Consider the following 16,914-nt stretch of genomic DNA (forward strand, 5'->3'; position numbering starts at 1 on the left):
TCACATTGTATTTCAAAACAGGATCCAATCCATGATTACTCCAGAGTTTGAATTATCCAGTTATAATACGCAGAAAAAACTCACTTAAGGAATAAAAGGTGATTTAAACAGACTAAAACGGAATTTAATGCTCTCATTTGCCTGCTTCATCTCTCTGGCAGAGCTTAAACGCAGTAAAACATCAAATGACAATGAAAACAATATTTCCTAATGATATATTGATAAGGAAAAATGGATTCCAGCTGCAGCATTGATGTATGTCTGAACGTTGCTAGAAGCGTTGATAGAGAGGCCTCTGGGAAACTGAGCCCCGGGGTGGTATGTAAAATGATTCAGGGAGTGTGTGCGAGTGTGTGTGTGCGTGTGTGTGACACATTCACAGTAGTGGAGGAGCACTGTATAGGAGCGCACACACTGAACAGACGCTGCTACTTTGGCCTTACCCATTAAAAATGCACAAGACTGCAGCAGCGCTTTCTAAAAATGAGCACCAGCTTCGTTTTAGTATTAGACATCAGACAGAAAGAGAAACCTCACCAATGGCCCCGATGGCGGCTTAACGGGGGCCTAGCGGTGCGGCCGGCTGAGACCCCGCCCCCTTTCCCCGCTGGGGTCCAGGAGACGGGCAAACGGGCTGCTTCATCGCCGGAACGGGAGCGATGACGCCGGCGGCGTCTTTGCTGGCGACAGAACGCCGTCCGCCGGCCTCCGCTCGGCCGCTGCTCTGACCGCAGCTGAGTCAGGGGCCAATTGTTGCCCGTCCACGTCCCGCAGACCCCGCCCACTCCACACCAGGCCTCTGAGTCACACCGTTGAATGGGCTGCAACCGCTCTGGCTGCGCTCCACGAGCAGACGCTCCCCCGGTGCGCGCTCTCTCCATCTCCCTCCACTTCCTCCTCTTCACTTTGCTAAACTTAGACGCACTCTCGTCACTCTGCAGTGATTTCATCCCCCCCGCTCTCCCATCCTGCCTCACGCCGCTCTCCGTCACTCCCCATGTTCCCCCTGAAGTCTTGAGCTGTCTGCTTCGACCCCTCTGCAGACGCTCCCTGGGTCGGTCACGCTTGCATGCACCGGGCCTACTGTAGATGTGGGGGGGGGCTGGAGCACATGACAGCCATGTGGCAGGGCATTAAAGCCTGAGTCATCGCGTCATGTGACACATGCGCGCGTCTTCCCTGCAGGCACTCAGCATGATGGCATACTAAAGGGCAGCCTAGCGAGGAGCAGCGGGGGGATGAATATCATGGGAGCGACCAGCAGGGGGGAGGGGGGCCGACGTCACAATATGCATCGCTCCCACTGACGGGCGCAGCGTCTCATCCTCTGGGCTGGAGCGGCTCGGCCTCTCTGGCTTTCCTCAACTCCATTACAAGCTGCCATCGACTTAGCCTGTCAGCGGCGAGGCTTAAGTCGCCCTGACGTCCAGGGAATCCGCCCGACTTCTATTAAGGACGACAGCGTCAGCGGGAGAAGCTACAGACGCGCGGTTGCGCTCAGTTCTACAGTGAAAGTTGAGCCCAGCGAGCGTGCCGTTTTTCGCTGACGCTTCGAGGATTCCGATTATATAATGAGCTCACGCGGTGAATCGCTGTGGACGTCACGCAGGATGGAAGTCGTTTAAACCTGCAGCAAGCTGCGTTTGAGCCGCTGTGTCCACACATCGGACCGTCGGCTGGACGCCCCTGCAGCCTTCCTCCAGTCACCATCACTTTGCATTTAGACTTTAGTTTGCTTCCTCTTCCTCCTTCACCCAATCTCTCAGTAGAAATGTTCCAGTTTACAGCTTTTAAAAGCCCAACTGCACCCGTAAGGTGCGTTTATGGACCTTCATTCAAAAAGAATCACTGTCACCAACACCGATCTGAGCAGTGACAACAATCGGAGCAGAAATGGAAACTGAATGTAGTAATTCCGTTCTGTACGGCAGCGTGGAGTTGGCAGGAGGCTGCTTTCCAAACCTACAGGTGGCGGGAGTGAGCGCAAACGCTCCTTGATGACGTCACGCTGAAGATCTGCTCCCAGGCGAAACGAGGGGGAACGGTTTGACCCCAGATCTGTGTCATATCACATGTTAGCGTGTGCTGTAGCGTAGCATGTTTGCTGGACGGCCTCGCTAACGACGCGCTGCGTGACATCCCGCGCAGCTCCGTCTCTGTCTGCAGGAGCCTCGCCACGCATCCCAGCACACACTAACACGGTGACAGGCCGTTCCTCAAGGTCCGCTACCTCGGGAACCTCACTGTCCTCCCTCCTCTGTGAGAGCGACTGAATGCTCTGAACCCTGTGTGCGTGTGAGCACGCAGACAGTGACTGAGCGTCTAGATTCTAGTAAGGTCACAACCAACCGTTTACCCAGCTCACGGTTCTTTGCACGCACGTGCCTTCAGACATCACAGAAAAGCAGGTTATTACTGTACAACGATACGAGCTGAATGACGATCTCTCATCCGGAGATCATGAAGACGACGCCATGATGAGCGGAGAGGAGACGGGTTCTGAGGCAGCGTTACGGACTAATGGGCTCTTCCGCTAATTTGTAACGTCATTATAATTAGCGCAGAAACAATTAGTCGATCTATTGTGCAATCAACAGAAAATTAAGGAACAGCAATTTTGATAATCGATTAATAATTTAAGCAATTAATCAGAGGGAGAATGTCACCCTCTACAGAGCAGCGGGGACTCATCCCCTCTCACCTCCAGCCTCAGTGTGGAGCCAGATGGCCGGGAACCAGAACACATGACTATTTAGAGGAGACGGCGTTCAGCTGGCGGCGGAGGGGAGAACTCATGACTAAACAGGGATCCTGCAACAGCACGAGACCTGTCCGACAACCAGGAGGCGAGAGCTGAAGACGAGAGGGGGGAGGAGCGTGAAGCCAGAGGGATGCTGGCGTTGTCATACATGTAGAGGTCACGTGAAAGGCAGGGAGGAAACGAGACGTTCATCCTCGCAGGTCACCCTGACGTTAAGCAGAACAAGCCGCTCCGGCTGCGTCACGGCTCGCGGACCTGTGGATGAACCCGCGCGCCGAGACCGGCTGTCACTTTTCAACACGCGCCGCGTGCGCTGAGGGCGCCTGGAGGACATCAGGCCGCTCGTCTGCTGCCGTCACTTCCAATTGGAAACGTGACAGCGGGAGCGACATTTGTATCGGTGGAACAGGTGGGAGCGCGAGTACAAGCGCATGTCGGGATCTGCTCACAGCGAGAAGCAGCGACGGCATCAAAAGATATCAGTGTATTCTTATCAATAATATGCCGTGATAACGCAAACCCACCAGACTCCATCACATGGACTCCTGATGATGGACGACCTCTGCGCTACCGAGGGGTCTGGCGGCTCATGACAGCCCTGTTACAGTAAAGGGCCACGTTGACCACGGCTAATATGACTGCAAATCAATACGGCAGCAACGCGGTCCCCACAAGCGAGCGCAGCAGCGGTGGAAATGCGGCCGCTTGAAGTAAATGGCGGCATAAATCACGACGGGCTGACAGCGCCGTGTCCCTGGCTGCCACTGGGCCTGCAGGGCCGAGGACGCAGCGAGTGTGGCTCCAGGAGCACCACACACAGACGCACACATAGACAGACAGACAGACACACACACACACACACACACACACCCACAAACAGACACACAGACACACAGACACAGACACAGACACAGACACACACACACACACACACACCGACGCACTCAGATAGACAGACAGATAGACAAACAAACAGATAGACATAGACACACACACACACACACACACACCCTTCTCTTCCTGAAGCACTGCTCAGCCTACAGTACAGTAGCTACGCTCCTTCCTGTTTCCTGTGAACTTTGCTTGCTGTCATTAACGTTTATTAACGTCTCTTTATTGCATCCGTCCGCCTCCATGTCTGTGTTCTGACTCCCACCAGGTGGACAGTCCGCCCATGCACGCCATGCTGTCGCCATGGGGACCCTACATGTACTAAGGTGACAGGCCGCTGTGGTACAGTACATGCAGGCGCGCTTCCTCATCTTTATGTTATGAACAACTTGTCCCTGAAAGAATGACATCATTACGACCTGCAGCACCCATCATCACACCTGATGTCAAATCAGCTGGTGTGTTCACTTTCAATGAATGACCCCTAATTAGCATTTCACCACGTCACGACAATCAATCTGAGAACAACGCCCTCAATAAAGGATCAGGACAGGAAAAATGCCACAGCTCCTAACCTTCCTCAACGTTGCACAGACATCTTGTCCCCTAATATCATGACTCTGTATGAACAGCACACGGCTTCCTGAAATGTGATGACTCACCACAGAAAGGAAAGCTGTATCTCTCTGTGCCTGGATGAGTTCTGTTGTTCACTTGCACTTTATTCTCTAGCGGAGTTTTAAAGTCGTACTTGGTGTCGACTTTGAACATGCTCTCTCTCACACACACACACACACACACACACACACACACACACACACACACGCTCCTATCATTTCAGGCCAAGTCAAGGAGCTGACAAAGATAAGAGGCGTGAGAGCAGGAGTTAAACCTAGACTCAATTATGGAAGAGACGCAACGTAGCAGCACAACTTTAATCATCCTAAACCCAGATCCCATTTGTTGGTTGTCAAGGCTAAAGGACTTAAGCAGAACACACACTCTGGACATCAGACAGCGAGGAGCAGCAACTAGCTTGTTGTGGTATTGATGCAGCAAAATTCAATAATAAAAAAAAAAAATCTAAAAAGATGCTGAGTCCACAGTTGACAGGTTGGAAGCTAACGCACTTCGTTCCAGTAAAGTCGGCCATGAGCCGCAGACGAAAGCCGACTCCTGCACACACACGCACGCACGCACGCACACACGCACACGCACACACACACACACACACACACACACACACACACACACTTGGAATCTCTCATTAGATGCAATAAGGTGGCTTAAGTTCAGGCTTCTCCCTCGTCTTTCCATCTCCAATCATTCTGTCTCGTGTGGAAACTAAATTGAGGTTGGCTGGAATGAAATCCTAATCCCTCTTGATTTCGTGCGATACCCTTTTTTTTTCCTCACTAACCACTGACACAGGGCTGACAATTACGACACAGGCTCCTGCTGCGAGGAGCGCATGCATGCACTGATAGCACATTAGCAGGCTTCCATCATGCATCTGCCGCAAACGGAGCGGAGCCGTTCAGAGTGAGGCAGCGGAATACGAATGCAACACAACGGGCAGAATAATAAAGGAATAAACAAATGATTAGTCAGCTCCCACACTCCTGACGCAACCGACTGGAACCACTTACTACCCCTCCGTCTCTGATCGCTACTGTTGTTGCTCGTTCAACCACATTCGCTCGCCGTCTGATCCGGTTCCTGAGGCCGTTTGCTACCGGGCGAATCGGCGGAGAGATGGATCTGCGGCGCGACCAGAAGCTGCAGAGGGTCTGACAGTCACACCCATGTGTGTGTGTGTGTGTGTGTGTGTGTGTGTGTGTGTGTGTGTGTGTGTGTGTGTGTGTGTGTGTGTGTGTGTGTGTGTGTGTGGCCCCGTTTCTACGTGCGAGGCCCATGGTGTCCGGCGCCTGCCGATGAGATAATCTGGCAGAGCATGGAGTGACAATCTGATCTATTGATCTGTGTCTTGCTGTGGCTCGTGGGGAGTCTCTGAGTTATAGCGCTGCCGGTGAAGAGCGGCGAGCCTCCACACGGACAAACGCCACACCCGCCGGAATACGACCACCAGAGCCTCTGCTTTAAGGGGCTGAGCCGCCAAAGTCAGATACTAAAGCCTTCGCGCCACATTTGCCCCAGGTGGTGACGAACTCATACAGATAGTTCATTTCCATCTGAAGTGCACCAGGCTTTATCCTTAGGCACAAACCAAAGCAGCCGGGTGTGAATTTCACTGATTGTTCTCTACTACAAAAAGCCTTGTTTACATCCTGGATGGAAACGTTCTGCATCCGTGCCAATGAGATGACGTTTGACAAATGTGGGCCTCTTCCTATAGGCCACACTCCTCAGCCCATTAGTATTAATTTATTATTAAACACAAGCAGTCGTCCAACGGCGTTGGCTAAATCGCACCCTAAATCAGCTGGGGCAGAAACTACAGCACCACCGAACACAAGCTTCACATCCAGGCGACTGATGGGGATCATTACACTCCAGCCAGACTTAGACACAAGCTTATAATGTGATCCATGTTACAATTTATACTAATAACAAGCACCCATAATAGTATCAAACATAACAAGTGCTGGCTGAATAAATGCTGTGGCTGAAGAAGGAGACATGAGTTGCAGGAGGTCAAGAACGAAAGGACACTCAGAAAAAGTACTGAGCTTGTTTTGACGTCTTGTCTCCCTGAACTTTTTCCTTCCACATTTTCAAAACTCACATCTAAAATGCTGCTGCTGCTAATCTGACGGCTACTGTCGCTACCACGTGAACCCTGCCTCCTAGATCCTCAACGCTTCCCTCCGTAGTGCAGAAAACAATTGAGAGCGGTGTGTATGCACTCGGGCACATCTGTCTTCATGCATTACCACACGCGGATCAATAAGGATTCTATTAGATCCTGGGACCGGGGGAAAGCCTGCTCGCTCTTTCCTGAGCTAGCCTGACCTCTTCCTCGGCCGAGACCCTGCTCTCCCTCCTCCCCCGCGTCCCCCGCCTCCGGGCGATGTCGCCGGCGTCCAGCTGGACGGCGCAGACGGCAGCAGACTCGGTGGCGAGCATCAAACACGGGGCAGTTTTCAGGGGGATCACAGAAGTGGTTGGCTTTGTGGCTGGAGGGATCAGTCGCCTCCTCTGAGGATTCTCACACACACACACACACACACCATTTCTGCTGTAATTCTCAATCCTCTGCTACGCTGCCAGGCCGAGGCCCTTGATCTGCCACTTCCTGTCGTCCTCCAGGGGAGAGGGGGTGCAGCCAAACGTCCTGGCACGCCAGACAAACCGGCCCAACAAGGCCGCATGCACATCAACAATCACCGGCACAGAAAATAGCGACGCCCGGGACCCAGGAGTCGCCGGACGCCCTCCAACCTGCAACCTGGCAAAGCTAGAAACAAAAACACATATGGGGATGTGCAGCTATGTAAAATCATGAAATCCTCATTATTCCCCACTCTCTGAGCCACACTGGCGTCCGTGTCTTCAGATACGTGAAACGGGGCTGACGAAACAGCAAACGACAGGGGACGATAACGAGCACAGAAGAATGAATGGATGACTCCCATTTCACCTTCTCCCGACAACGATAAGACTATCTGATCCGCGTCATTCATCCAAACACCAGACGGATCCCCCCCTTCGCTCGCTTTCAAAGGGACCGCCTCATCCAGCGGCGATCATCTGCCCAGATCGCTGCACCTGACGCCGGGATCGGCCGATCGGCGAGGCGCTCCTTTCATGTCACCAATGCGGCTAATGGAGCTCGCAGGAGTCAATGTACCAGGCCATTAAGCGCCTTCACCCGTTTCTGCACCAGCTCTGTTACAGCACCTCCACTGCAGCACAGGGACGAGTCTGGTTCCCCAATAACACACGTGTACAGAGGGTAGAAACTGGAATGCCTTCCTTGTCGAGTTGATGCGAGTAAGTGATGGAAGGCAAAGTAGTGGAGTGGAGCCTGTTCCTATTTTGTCTTGACGACATCTGGAACTGGAGCCTCGACGCCGTCGATTGGACGGTGGGACCGACAGCTGTTCGCTTACCTGCCGGCGGCTAACGCTAACTAGAGCCACTCCATGGCTGGCAAAAGGATACAGTCGGAGCGCTCCGCTCTGGGTGCCGACGGCCAGGATCTTCTGGACGGGGTCGAAGGCCATGGAGGACGGCTGGTAGGGGAAGCCATGACGGACGGTCTGCGGACAGGCGAGAAAAGGCGGGACGCGGGTTAGAGCGGGCGTTTGCTTCGTCCCACAAAGAGAAAAAGCCCCTTCAACGCACAGAAACCTCGTTTTCGTGCCTTTAGCTGATATTTGGCTTCGCTCCTTTTATAATTGCGGGTCTATTTTTGAGCATTTGTCTCTCTCGTTTCTGTTTTCGTCTCAGTTTCCTTCTCGAAACCGCCTCCCACGTGAAGTCGTGATTACACTGAAGTCAGCCGCCGACAGGAGGCCATTACGCTGTACAGGCTGTTCCTGCAGTCGTGGCCGCCGCGCGGTCACGTGAGCCGCTGGATGCGTTTGCTCGGTGGCGGGAGGCTGAAGCGCGTTACGTAACGGCCACTCGGGCACACCTTCCTGTCAGAGACACTACAGCAAGTTTCTGTCCAGACAGTGAAGGTGGGGGGGAAGGAGGGGGGGTCTGGAGCCTTTTTCAAAGAGATCTCCATCAGACTCCTGCCTGTGAGAGACATGTTTAGGCTGCAGTCCAACCTGTAATCTCCCTGCTGGGACCCCCGAGCCCTCCAGGGTCTCGAGTGGACCCTCGATTGTGTCACACGGTTTTCCGCTCGTGACTTTAGGCCGTCCAACTCGGCCCGCGACATCTGCTGAGGCGATTAGAGTTTCGGAAAGTTAATCTGCCCCACATTTGGACTTCTGCGCCGCGCGTTCCTAGCGTCTGGTTCGCCGTCGGCGTCTACGAAGCGACAAACCGTGAAATCTACTGTTCCCAGTTAGCAGCCGTCGGACCTAAAGGTTGTGTGTTCAGCAACAAGGCTGCATTTCAATATCTCTCTTTTCTAGCAGCCCCCCCCCTCCAACACACTCTATTCAGGCGCCATCAGTCCAGAGTAGATCAATGATCTGGGGGCTAAAGTACCGAGTGCGGGGAAGACGGAGCGGCCGGGAGTGTGTCAGGTGTGTGGGAGGGGGAGGTCGCGAGGAGCCGACAAGGTATATGCGCGCGCATATCGTCCACAAACCATCGTTTCGCTAATCCCGAATCAGAAGATTACGCAAGAGCGGCTCAGTTTGGCCCAACCCCTCGACGTGACAGCTTATGCCACGCGCGCGTTCGGGACGACAGACGGCGTTTTTCGCATTTCGAACCCTTGCGCCGCATTCCACGTCCGGCCTGGGACGCAGACGCGGCCGGCGCACCGCGGCTGCGCACGCGCCATCGCGACTGAACTTCTGCTCGGTGTCACGTCGCCCCGGACAGTTTGCGCATCGCCGTGGCGAACCGTGGACGGACGCTGTAACGGTCGCCCTCTGCGCGCGGTCGATACAGATGTTGACAACATCCGCGCAGCAGCTGTAGTCCGCAGTAAACGGTAAAAATGAAAAATAAAAAAGTAATCAGTAAAATATTCAGGAAGGAGGCGAGAAAATGCCAATTTACTGAGGAGAGCTCACTTGTTCAGTACCGCTGTATCCGTAGATGGGATAAGAGCAACACACACTGAATTATACTAGTCCGACTACGACTTCGTGAGGCGGAAACAGCTGGACGATAATAATCCTACAATCACCAGACTCGCCCACCTTGCACAGCTGGAAATGATCGGACTGGAGGCTCTCCTGGACCAGGTGGTTCTCCTGTGGTCCCACTTGGACCGACGGGGTGGAGGAGGACACCTCTTTCAAGCCGTCCAGCACCTTCCTGATGTTGAACTTCTTCATTTTCTCCCCCCCTCGGACTGCAGTGCACAGAATCACAGATCACCCGCAAGAGATAAACACACACACGCGCGCGCGCTCTGTCTCTTCCGATTCCCTCCGTAAATGTCACATGTTAGTGCTCGTTCCCTGGCGCGGTCTCCATGCTGCAAGGCTGCGTCCGGCGCGCGGCGCGGCGCGGCGCGGCGCTCAGCTCGCTCGCCCGCCCGAGGTGTGAATCTGCGCGCGGGGCTGCGGGGCTGCGGGGATGTCGGTGCGTCGGAGTGATTTGCTCGGAGTCCGTGCCGTCCCCGGAGTCCTCTCGGCTTCCCTGCCCTCCCCTCTCGGCTGTGTGCGCCGCTCAGCCTAAGCGGAAACGCAGCGCGGCGGCGGCGGCGGCGGCGGTGGTGGCGTCGCTGACGCTCCTGCGCATGTCTGACACAGCAGCGACTATAACACGAATCCCGCCACCTTGCCACCAATATTCTCTCTCTCTCTCTCTCTCTCCCTTTTTATCTGCCTTCAGCGACCACGGAGCCCTCCCTCCTCCCTTCCCCTCTCTCTCTCTCTCTCTCTCTCTCTCTCTCTCTCTCTCGCTCTGCTCCACTGCACCTGGTGATGCTGGTGATGCTGGGATGCTGCAGCGTTGTGAGTGGCTGCATGGAGACAGACAGAATAGCACAGCGGGCCGAGTCCCTGTTTTTCCACCGCTCTCCCCGTTCCCCCTACGGCTTCTGCTTACGTGTTTGAATGGAGACCATCCAAACCCGTAGTGGATGGAGGAGGTGGACTAAATAAATGTGTGAAGAACCACGCAGGCTTCCTTTAAGCTCCAAACTGTAATCAAGGCCCTACAGGAGCATAAATGGTGATGTTTGAATCATTGGAGGCGAGAACACTATAGGAAGTGCTGTAATAACGGCCTGGATGCTTCACGTGTATTATTGATGGCCGTCCTTCCAGCCCTAGAGACGGCTTGACTTCAGCATCCCATGGTTCTGAGGTCACAGACGAGCGGACCAGCCTTGACGGGCTCAGCCGGCGCCGGCGGCGCCGCCTGTCCGGGCTGTTTGCTAACGCGCTCGTCTTCGGCAGGTGCTGCGGTGGAAGCAACAGGCGCGTTGGCAACACCTGATGCCAAATCCGGAGAAACTCCCAAACAAAGGGGCGCTTTTAACATCACTGCGTGCGTTTCTACAGACCACTACATGTTAAATTGAGAAACTGGTGATGTGGAGGACGAGCAGGAAAATGAAGATGCTCAAAGACTTAAAAGGAGAAGCAGAGGGCCAGGATGGATGTTATTAATTCAGTAACCATCACGAGGCGGCTTGGGAACAATTGTTGCGATATTGATTTGCATAATGAACTGAAATTGACCATCCGCACCTTCCAACCCCAGCTGATACCGCCTGATGCCGAATAAATTATGCAGGTAAACAAAGAGGTCCTTATTAGCGGGGGCTCACGTGTGTGCGGGCGAGTCGCGGGGGGCTGGTGACTCGGACGGCGGTGATTTAATTTGGCGCTATTGTGCCGCGTGCGGGCCATTCATCCAGCTGCATTGTGTGCACGCGCGCGTGTTGCGTTTAGACTCCGACTGCTGTGTTTGTGTTCTACGATAAGACGTTCCACCGCTGTAATCTGTGTTCTGCTCCTTTTTTTTTTTTTTAAAGGCCAAAGTGCAACGCTACCGAGACAGAAACACGCCACAGTCGTATCGTATCACCGCCTAACAAGCAAACAGCGAGCCTTCCTCCAAACCTGTGGATCACCCCTACTCCCACTATGACAAATACTATAGCAAACACTGAAGCCATCGCGCTCGGCTCTGTTTGACCCCTATAGCAGCAAAGTCCCTGCGCTGTCTGTGAGTGGGGAAAAAAGCCCAGGGGGACGACGGGGACATGGCGGGTCGGCGAGAGCCGGGGCGTCTGCCTGTCATGCAGACGGACCGGAGGGACAAGGACCTTCCGCCCTCGCCGACAGCTGCACTTAATCAGGCGGATCGCGGCACACCTGAGTTTAGCACAGTTGACGTGGCTCTGAAGGGGTTCAGGCTACACATGCAGTACGAGTCCATGCACAGATCAGAATCAGAGCAAGAGATACCGACAGGAGCAGCAAGTTTAAGGAGATCGCTCCCTAGTTGATTATTGATTATTGATTGATGAGTCAGTGACCTTGAGAGCCCGTGTTTCCAATGTCAAATATTGGCCTTTTAAAAGGCAGTGGGGCTGCGCTGCCTGTACAGAGCGATTCACCTGAGGCTCAGTGCTGTCCATCTGTAAATTGCTCATCGCCCACTGAGCACCAGCCTTTATGGTAACAGAGAGGATTATAAACATTGGCAGGAGAATAAAAGCGCGAGCAGAGGTGGTGGAGAAATGGAAAATACTATAAGGCCTTCATCACATGCTGCTTCTAATCACGAAGCTTAAGGCTGAGTTTACCACGAACGAGCGTTGGAGAGAGAAAGGGAGATGGAGACGCGCTGTCACCTCCAGGAGCATAATTAAAAGACACAGTGTTTCATTGTGTCTTCAAGGTCTCTGACACGCGACTGACTGAAACCGGCGCTTGCGACACGCGTGTTTGTGCAAGCAGCTCCGGGCGGCGGACGTGACACAACATCAGCTTGTCTCCACTCGGGGCGGCACAGCTGGTATCAATTCTAGCAATCAGCGAAGGCGATAAGCCAACGGACAACACACACGCACGCGCACGCACACACACACACACACACTGTGGAGCAGATGGAGGCCACTATTAAAGGAAAGGGCACTGCCAATGTCACCAGCGCGGTGACACGGGACCTCGGGAAGGACAGATTCCTAGAAAGAAGCTGCAGTCGGCACGCGGCCAGAATTAAGTTCGCTGAACCCAGTCAACTGGAGGCTGAAGGAAGCGACGCGGGATGTGAACACCACTTTGTCCCCGTCCAGTTCACTGACTCAATGAGTCGAGACCACTTCCACTGTCAGGCCCAGGCCTCTGAAGGAGCCAATGACAGGTTGCTATGACTGTGCTGATATGAGGCTGGACAGGGACCAGATGTTTCCTCATGCGCCCAAATAAGGCACACAAACATAGTTATAAATACAGAAACTAAGCTGCAGAGGTGTGTGTGTGTGCGTGTATGTGTGTGTGTGTGTGTGTGTAGCAGAGACAGAGGCTTCATTTCCTCTTATCTCAGATAGTAATAATCAATGCTGAGCACAGAGCAGGTCATCGATGACGACCTCGCAGAGCTGTGCCCTGTTGGTCCACTTCTAATTAATACACACATTATCAAATTAAAATCAGGACCTAAGCGGATGCGGAGCCAGATTTAAGACCCTTTTCCTCGACAGCTACAGCGGCGAGGCGGCGCGCCCTCGAAGTTCTGAGGCTGCTGACGCTAAATGAATGCAATTATCCCCCTCCACTGGCAGCACGATCCAATAAAGCAGGATGAAGTTTAGAGTCCCGTTTTATTGGCGCCGCTGCATTAATGCAAGCGTTGACAACACAAAGCAATTAGGTAGCGATGCAAGCGGCGGCGCTTCTATTTCAGGAAACGTGTGTGTCCTCTCATCGCGCCGTCGATCACGCCGGCCTTCATCCGCGCGAGTCGGCCGCTTTGAAGCGGTGGCATCAAATGACGGGCGGATCAGCGGCGCTCTTTAATGCAGCACATGTGGAATACATCATCCGAGCGCCGCACACGAGCAAAGAGCCAGATCTGGGCCACAGCGAGACCGTTTGAAACGCTCAGTCTTGACAAACGGTTGCACAGGAGGAAGTTACATCACTTTGCATTTCTGAAACACACACACACACACACACACACACACATATCCAATAAAATCAGCACCAGTCACAGCTCACGCACAGGGAGATGCACGGACGATCCTCCAGCAGACACTGGGCCCCGCTGCCTCACGTACAGTACTCCTGGTTCTGCTCGCCGTAGGAGCCGTGCAGCGATGAACGGGGTGAGGGACAGCTGTCAGCCCAGGCCTGTCCTCTGAATAGCACAGTCTATCTCAGTTGTCACTGTCAAATCTGAGCCGAACCTCGGGCTGTTTATCTAGATCCGTCCTGACATTTGGCTTCTCAGTCCCTTGCTTAAATATTGACTTGGGGTGACCTTCAGATAGGAATAGACTCATTTTACCAAAGTATTAACTGGTAGTCCAGGATTTAGTGGACACTGATAAGCGAGGGCCTTAGGGAAAGCTAATCTGTGTAACTTACAATAGAACACATTCACCGAAGGATTTCACATGCTATTGGTCTCCTGTCACCTGAATCTGATGACAGCCACTGTTTTTCCGTGGCGACGATGACCTTGTGTTCAGCACTTTATTCCCTCCGCACCTCCGAATGTGAAGTGCAGCAGTTTTTCCGTGTCTTGTCTGGACTCATTATTTGATTTTCGTAGCCCCACGCCCCTGCTCCGGTCTGCAGAGCTGCACTGTGCTGGCGGTGGAGGGAGGCGGCGCTCCGTGTGCTGGCCACTCGGCCAAAGAGGAGCGGAGAGAGAGAGAGAGAGAGAGAGAGAGAGAGTGAGGCAAGGTGAGTCAGGGGGGAGGCGTAGTGGTGTTACAAAAAATGAGGCTTGAAGCAGGTCAGCATTTCAGCGTCTGCAGGTCTGGTGCTCGCAGCGTCGGCTGCAGATAATGGCTGTGTGTATTAGAGAGGGAGGCAGAGAGCTCCAGGGCTGGGCTGCTGCAGTGAGGCCTGGATGTCAATCTGTGACTCCTCACCTTCTCCCTCCACTGCATTGTGAGTCTTAACCTTTTGCCCCTTGTCGTCCACAGCAGCGCAGGGATGTTTGTTATCTAATTCCGCTGGCACCAGGCTTTCTGCCTGGTGCCAGCGGGGGCTCAGCTCTGAGGACCGACCTCTGGAGACGTTCAGTCCCAGAGGGAGAGAGCAACAACAATGAGACAATGCCAATAAGCCAAAGTACCCTGTAGCCCCCCCTGTCAGGTGTGTGTGTATAGAGACACACACCGATATGTAGCAGAATGCATGAGCCTTTGCAGGGCAGAGAAAGGTGAATAAATAACTAAAAGCAGCAAAGGGAGCATATCTTGTAACCTTGATATTACAGAATTATAGACTGGATGAAAAGCAAATCTACAGTAAGTGATTGTAACCCTGACATGGGCATAAGTTCGTAGATGATAAAATGTATTGGCCAGCTAAATCTGACTAACATAAAACTACACATAGGTGGGAATTAGCTTAGCTTAGCATCAGGACTGTAGATCCAGTTGGAGAGAAACCCAACAAGCCCAGTATTTGCCAGATGTGATCTGCAGAGCACAGCAGCATGGCTCACTTTGAGAGTAGCTTGGTTCACGGCCACAGATGTTTCCATGGATGGGACGGGAAGGAAAGTGTGAATATGCAGGCAATTCCCTCCAGTTATGACCTTTTGTCATTCACAAAACTAACGGAAAAGAAAATTATTAAGGCATTCGAGCATTATTACCTCGAAAAGAGAAAGTGAATTAAGGAGCCGCCACAGTCTGGGCACCACAGGGGAACCCGCGCATTGTTTCGCTTAATTTCATCATCCCACTATGAGGGTCAATTTAGGAATCAAATATGTTCCTATTACTCGTGAGGAGTCAAATGCACACATGCATTCGCGCAGCGTCTCACCCTGCCCTCGTTTTCAAGGTTACACCAGAGCTCTCCGACAGCTCACAACAGATTTGCATCAAGCCACCGTCCAACAGCTGCCAATTAACAAACAGCCTCTCTGTTAATACACGTGTCGCTGCCAATTACAGCGCTGGGTGATCTCTCTCCGTCCAGCAGCCGAGTGATGCATCTACCTGTCACGTGACGAGGAGGGCGGCCCTGCTGCACAGCGAAGAGCGGCTGAGGTTCGAGGGGCGACTCAGAGCAGAGGGAACCATGCGGAGGACAGGAGGGAGCGATCTCTGCCAGGAACAAGGCTTTCGGGATTAGCTCTGTCGTGCAGCTACAAGGGTGGAAATGGTGGTTGGCGAGATGAAGCTTGACAGACTGAACAAATGCGCCAAAGCAGTGTGAAGGACACACACACAATACAGGAAAATACTCAAAGCACATGTCACGTGAGTGCAGGTACAGGAATTCGTAATAAACATAGTAAATATACATCAGTGTTCACTTCCAACTACCTTTGTTGTTTTGTGTTTTCTTCCTTACTATTATTAATAATAAACTATGTGTGGATAAAACACTATGTGTATAAGACCTTAGCAAAGTTAAAAGTTGGCACAAAGTACAGTGATGTATGGCCCACGATGTTTGTGCAACTGTACTTCCTGGTTCAAGCAAGTAATTGTCTTTTAATCAAAGACTTCAGGGGCCGGACACAACAGCTAAGAGCAGGAGCAGAAACTGCAGCATGACCTGCATATGAACACGGTCACAAGCAGGCACAAATGATTCTTCTGGGCCTGCGATTGTGTGCACTCGTGCACATGCACACACACACGGGTAATGATAATTCCTTCCGTGCAACAGCACAAAATTGAACTATTCATTATTGTCAAGCCTGAAAAAAAAAGCACAGAGCAAGCCTGGTACTGAGAATGCATTCATGTCCACGGCCACTAGATGGCAGCCCAGTGCCACGTCCAGCTCTGCTTCCCATCGATCAGCTGATCATGATAACAAACCCCAGCTTAAAAACAGCGTGTAAGCATCTTCTGTTTGGACAGTACCTTTGTAGTCCTGCAGGTGAAGGTATCGTCATGTCACAGCCACCAGACGTCCCTGTTGTTAGGTCAAACCATCTGTTGTAAAAAAAAAAATTCAACATTGAGAATTCAGAGCAGCTGAACTCACAAATCACGTGAAATATGTGGTACTAGATCACAACAAAAGTCATCTTATTGCACTCCATAATGTAAGGTGACCTTACATTTGTAGAGTAAAGGACACGAGGGTAAAAATAACAGCTAAATAATTATGTGATGGCCACTTAAAACAACTTTTATGTTGATGAGAAATAGCTGACATTTGTGATTCATCTTTGATTGCATTTGTCTAAAATGCATCCATCCATTTGTGGCTGGCCTGTACGTGTCATGTCGTAGGGGTCCAGAGTGAACTAAATGCTGCGTCACATTGCTGCAAAGAGCTGTCACCTCTCTGTGTTGCATTTTTCACAAACATTTCCCTTAGTCTGGCCCTTTGGGCTTCAATCAACAAGAACGTATCAATCAACAAATCAATCAGAAGCACTCAGCTTGTGGGAGGTCGGGTTTACCCAAGGTGCCTTGAGTCATACAGTCAATAGAGTGACCTTCACCAAAACAAAACATTTGTGGAGCATAATCAGGCACAATGGGACCTGAGAAGGAA

General features: G+C 52.4%; 1 protein-coding gene across 9 annotated transcripts in view; it reads right to left on the reverse strand.

Annotated features, from left to right (window-relative positions):
* Nucleotides 1-10,061, reverse strand: part of stxbp5a (syntaxin binding protein 5a (tomosyn)) — a 45,890-nt gene extending 35,829 nt beyond the window's left edge. For 7 of the 9 annotated variants that reach the window (XM_029140332.3, XM_029140330.3, XM_055506102.1 and 4 more), the window contains exons 1-2: nucleotides 9,445-10,060; nucleotides 7,778-7,875 (exon numbers count right to left, since the gene is read on the reverse strand). In XM_029140332.3, the coding sequence (XP_028996165.1) occupies nucleotides 7,778-7,875; nucleotides 9,445-9,582 (236 nt within the window). In that variant the 5' untranslated portion in view covers nucleotides 9,583-10,060. Of the gene's footprint in view, nucleotides 1-7,777; nucleotides 7,876-9,444 lie in introns of all 9 variants that reach the window. The other 2 variants (XM_055506101.1, XM_055506103.1) reach the window with 1 other exon arrangement.
* Nucleotides 10,062-16,914: the final 6,853 nt, after the last annotated feature.

The sequence above is a fragment of the Betta splendens genome, chromosome 24 (assembly GCF_900634795.4).
Source record: "Betta splendens chromosome 24, fBetSpl5.4, whole genome shotgun sequence".
NCBI lineage: Eukaryota > Metazoa > Chordata > Actinopteri > Anabantiformes > Osphronemidae > Betta > Betta splendens.